At 45.2% G+C, this 5,316-nt stretch overlaps 1 protein-coding gene across 1 annotated transcript; it reads left to right on the forward strand.

The window, feature by feature from the left end:
• Window positions 1-256: 256 nt before the first annotated feature.
• PLA2G1B (phospholipase A2 group IB) lies at window positions 257-4,305 on the forward strand. The gene is made up of 4 exons (XM_020799130.3): window positions 257-355; window positions 1,645-1,801; window positions 2,152-2,279; window positions 3,911-4,305. Exons 1-4 carry the CDS (start codon window positions 325-327, stop codon window positions 4,027-4,029), a joined length of 435 nt encoding a protein of 144 aa, XP_020654789.2. The 5' UTR covers window positions 257-324; the 3' UTR covers window positions 4,030-4,305.
• Window positions 4,306-5,316: the final 1,011 nt, after the last annotated feature.

Here is a 5,316-nt window from a genome sequence, read left to right on the forward strand (position 1 = left end):
AAAGGCATTCCGCTAAATGTTTTGCCGTGAGGGTTAGATCAGATGTTTAAATTTTAAAACAAGATCCATCACCAGAGAGGGTGGCGTCAGCGGGCGGAATAAAATAAAGGAAAGAGTCAGACAAGGATTCCTGGAAAGAAAACCAGCTGGTTTTTCCACAGCCTTGTGAAAGGTTTGCTTGTTGACTTCTGATAGAAGAAGGATGCTTATAGAAAGGTAAACACAGCTCCCTTATCGGGGGCTCCTGCTGCCAAGGTGAAGCCAGGCTATAAAGAGGCGGCGAAGAGGAAGGCAGAGCCTCTAAGCGATCAGGCTACAGACAACATGAATCTCCTGCTCCTGGTGTTGGCGTCAGGTGAGCGGCATTTTGAACAGGCCCAGTGGGCTGGGAAGGGAGACCATTGTTCTCCTTACGGCTTGCCAGGCATAACAGAACAGCGCTCTCGTGCGGCTTTGGGTGTGTGTGTGTGTGTCATAAATTAGCTGACGAATCCACAGAGAAGGCTCTCTTTGGATCTGGGATGGTGTGACAGCTGCTTACCCTCCCAGGAAGCAGAAAGAAGAGTCTTTGCCTTTCTAGTAATGTTGAGATTAGACTACTACCCGGTGTTCTACGTAGGGCTGCCCTTGAAGACAGTTCAAAATAGGATCTCCCAGCAAAACGGCTTACTTGAATGGTGTAAACTGTGTAAGCTCAGATGCCTTTTGTCAAAACAGCATTTCAATCTAGGCAGGAGCAAAGCAGAATGCTGGTTTGGGAATTAAAAGCCCTCCACGGATGGTGACCAAGATTGTCTGGGAGTGCCCTCAAATCCTAAGCAGTGGCGTCGCCTCCCCAAAATGTGTTTTCTGTAGAGTGGCATCTTCCTGCATTTTTTTAAAAAAGGACACAGTGTAGGGAAAACTATGCACCTTGGCCCATATGTATATATGAAAACGTCTTATTTCTGTGTTTGTCACTCTTTCACTTGGTATCACAGGGTAGAGGCTTTCTTAAATCTAATCTTCAGCAAGTCTTAACTCAGCTCAGACTCCTTGATAGAGGTTGGAATGCAGGTGGAAATATAAGTTATAGATTACTATAATCCCCCAATGTTCCAGAGACATGATTCCAGTGGACTGTTGTATCCAGGAAATTAGACTTGCAAATGGTGTTTACCTCCTGACAACCACTCACAAAACAAAGCAATCTAATCTGCAAACCACAGGGTATGTGAAAAGCTCCTGCCAAAACAACTACATGTTCTCAGCCCTTAGAGAGAGCCCCTCCTTCTAATAGCAGGCTATCTGTAATGTGCATACTTTCTTAACTATAGTAGAAGCAGGGTGTCTATGAATCCATGAATTAAAGTATCCTTCTTCTCCTAAACAATTGGAGCTCCTTCTTCCCATAAAAACTTAAGATTTAAGACTCTTTGAATAACCATAAATTAAGCCTCTTTGAATAACCATAAAGAAATTAAGCCTCTTTGAATAACCGTAAAGCATTAAACCTCTTTGAATTTGAGATTTAAATTGAGATTGAAGGAAGAAAAACTGCTAAGGAAACCTGGGCAAGAGTGGGTGATTATCATTATATATTGCTTGTTTTCTGAGAAATATATTTCACTCTCCTTCTTCTCTCTCTCTCTCTCATTATCTTAGTGGCCACAGCCAACATGGTTGTTCCCCGGAACTTATGGCAGTTTCGGAACATGATCAAATGCACTATTCCGGGCAGTGACCCCTTGAAGGATTATAACAACTATGGCTGTTACTGTGGTTTGGGGGGCAGTGGAACCCCCGTGGATGACCTGGACAAGTAAGCCGTTTTCTCTAATAGAATGTGTTGCTTCCTGGATATTTTCCCACCTCCCATTTCAATGAATCTATGAGACGGTGGCTGTCTGGAGCTTAGAAAAAATCAGTTTCTGAACCATCCCGCCCTGAAAGTTCAGCCAACATGGCCATGGGGGGGGGATTAGAAACAGGGGTTTCTCTGGGCTCTGTAATCAAGGCCCCATTCGTGAGCTTCCAAGCAGGCAGCCTTGTGAAGATGTCCCCTTGGAGGGGGGGGGAGACATCCCCAGCTTGGTCTCTTCCAGGGAGGTAGTTCTGGATTTCCCACCAAGGCCCGTGTCTCGTTCCTGATGGGTCCTCCTTCTCGGGCAGGTGCTGCCAGGTCCACGACAACTGCTACTCTGCAGCCAAGAAGCACCCGCACTGCAAGTTCCTCCTGGACAATCCCTACACCAAGACCTACGCCTACAGCTGCTCTGGCACCTCCATCACCTGCAGCGGTAAAGGCAGTCCTTCACCCTTTTCCTGGGCAAGAGCAGTCAATCTTGTGGGGGCATGGCATGGGTGATATTTGGCACCCAGACCTGGCAGGCTCGTATGCCTTGAGCCAAACCCTGTACAGACTCTGGGGGCCTGCTATGGAGTCCATGGTGGCACAGAGGGCTGGGAGTGGCAGTACTGTAGCACGTCCATATCCATGGGCGATGGGTTACCGGAAAATGTGGATTACAATGAATGCTATTTTAATAATAAATGCTATCACAAGGTCTCTGGCTCCCTCTAGAGGCCAGTTCTGGCAATGACATCATGGAAAATACGTTTCTCGAGTGAACACTAGGCATCGCATGGTGTCTGGTTCCCTCTAGTGGTCAGATCCAGTGACTTCATCTTTAGAAATATATATATCTAGGATTTCTCATTTAATATTTTTAATATTTTCAGGTCCAGGATAAGTGAATCAGTGGGTACTGATCGCACAGATAATAGGGTTCTACTGCACTAAATTTTGTTGCCATTATTTTTCTCGAAGATGTGTGTTTGTGTATGTGAGGGAGATTGTTTGAAGTGTAAAGGGTACAACATAACCTTGCCAATGGGCATTACAAGGGCCACTTAAAAAAAATCAAAAAGGGGGGAAAGGGGGACCTGATTTGCATAAAATAGGTTATACGTTTTAGGTACCAATGCAAAATTTGGAATGATTTCTATAATTTAAATAAAATTTCCACACACACACCTCGCTCAGGTGGGAGAGACTCCATACAGGCATCCTTTCCACCTGCAAATTTTTACATCCTGGATGTTGTGCATGGTGGATAGGTCTCCCTCATATGAATCTTTGATGTTTAAATGAAGCTTGGACTGGATAGCTCTTTCAAAGATGGACTATCAGCCCTCAAAAATGGAGGATTCTGCTCCCTAAAAGGTAGCAAACGTGGATACGATGCAGCCACTTATCTGTTGCCTTGTGCGTTGGTCACAACAAAATGAAGCAAGAGCTGCCAACGGGAAGCTTTTAACTAAAAGGCACAGGTGACTTGGGGGTAGTTGTTGGGCCTTTCTGGGACTGTTTCAGATAAAAAAAAACCTCAAGGGATTATATGTCCCAGGTGCCACAAATTCCAAGTGATAAAATAAAGGAGGAGGAAAGAGACTATATTAGAAAGCATCAGATGGACAATGAGGTTTGGTTGGAAATAAAGTAAGGCTGTCAATTTCAGAGAAAAGGGCTGCAGTGAATGCAAAGACACAATGTCAGATGGAAGTTTAAAAATGATGCTTTTGATGAGCCAAAATCCTGTTGTGTAAATTATGCCTGGAGAAGGCTGATGAGAGCACTGGTAGGGGGAGAATTTTAGAAATAAAAGACTTCCTCCTTCTGTCCCATGGCTAGTTGGAATCAAGAGTGTGCAAAGCCATGGGAACGACGGTATGGAAGGAAGGACTCCTTAATTACCAAATTCCCATGCCAGTTACATCTTCATCCTTCTCCAGGCATAATTTACGCATTTTTGGCCATTGTCCGAAAATGCTTTGAAGGAAGAGTTTTTACTATTTTAAAACAAACAAAAACAAGTTACTGGGACTCTAATATCCTCATGTTCCTCTCCTTTTCTTCCTTTCTTTCCAGAGAAGAATAATGAGTGCGAGGCATTTATTTGCGAGTGTGATCGCAACGCAGCTATCTGCTTTTCAGGAGCTTCGTATGACCCAACCAAGAAGAACCTAGACACAAGCAAACACTGCTAGTGAAACCTGTTAGCCCACTCCTGAAGGGCTGACACACCTGAGTGTCCCTGGATGCTCTGGGGAAAGGAGGGTGGTAGTTGACCAGACAGGAGTATTTCTCCCACCCCACCCCATCCATGCTCCTTGTGTACTGTAGAAAATTGTCTGGATAATGGTTTCTGTGTCCTTTTTTTTGGTGGCCATTTTGGCGTGATCTGGCTATCTCCTTGAAGACAGTCTGGAAATTCTTTTAAGAAACACACACAAAAATAAAAGAAAGAAGCACAAAAAATATATAAAGTGAAGTGTTTGCAGGATGATCTTTTCCAGCAAAGGGTCTCCTAAGTAACCAAAGCCATCATCCAAAATGATCTCCTCTTTTCTTCGGTTCCTCTTTGATGACGGGGGCGGGGGGGGGGAAACAGCGCTATGTCACTTTCATGAAGTATCTCAATTTCTTACCACCTCCTGTAGGGAGTGCCAGGTCTTCTGGAGAGCTCAGGGGTTTTAGACCCCTGGCTGAAGAACCAGAGGCTGGGAGTTCAATTCCCCCATGGTGCCTTCCTGAGAAGGACTGGATCTGAAGCTCTGAAGTTCTAGAATTATTATTCTCAGCTGTTCAGAGGTCAGAACCCTCTCTTTGAATAATATCTGATTAGCTTTGCCCCCACCCTTTCCACCAGAGGTGCACAGAACGCCACTCGTTTTTGGTTCACAGAGCGCTGGCTCATTGCTGAAATTCTGTTTAACCCCCATGTGAAGAAAATTTCATTTTGTGAGCTTGGAAGGTATTTTCTGATGGAGGTTTCCAAGTCCTAAAGAAGTACCCCTTCCAAAGTAGTTGCATTTTTCTGTCTTCTTTTCTCTCCCCCCCTTTAATTTTGGGAAAGTGCTATGGAGTAGAACAACACAGACAGACAGACAGACAGACAGACAGACAGACACACACACACACCCTGGGGCAAAAGGCAGGGTGGCCTGTGCAGAATTCAGCCGGTTCCATTCAACGACCAGCGGCAGGAATAAAAGTGGAAAGGAAATCATAATTGAACAAGTAGAAGCAAAGGGACACCGGTCACTGGGGAAAAATTAAAATAAATCCCATTTCTTCTGAGCTGGGCCAGTGATGATGATGAGAAGGGACTGCGTCTGATGACCCTGGAAAGGGTTGTTTTTGCACAGAGCAATCTCCGTTCAAGCATCTCTTCCGTCCTGCGGGGAATCGCTTCATCCTGGCCCCACAAAAACGTAGCAGAGCGACCTGCTGCACCAGAAAGGCCCAGTTCGGGGGGGGGGCGATCCAGGCTG

The sequence above is a fragment of the Pogona vitticeps genome, chromosome 14 (assembly GCF_051106095.1).
Source record: "Pogona vitticeps strain Pit_001003342236 chromosome 14, PviZW2.1, whole genome shotgun sequence".
Classification (NCBI taxonomy): Eukaryota; Metazoa; Chordata; class Lepidosauria; order Squamata; family Agamidae; genus Pogona; species Pogona vitticeps.

Coding starts and splice junctions, on each gene's coding strand:
- PLA2G1B (XM_020799130.3), top strand. CDS start 325: ATGAATCTCCTGCTCCTGGTGTTGGCGTCAG. Junction 1,802..2,151: donor CCCGTGGATGACCTGGACAA/GTAAGCCGTTTT, acceptor CTTCTCGGGCAG/GTGCTGCCAGGTCCACGACA. Junction 2,280..3,910: donor CACCTCCATCACCTGCAGCG/GTAAAGGCAGTC, acceptor CTTTCTTTCCAG/AGAAGAATAATGAGTGCGAG.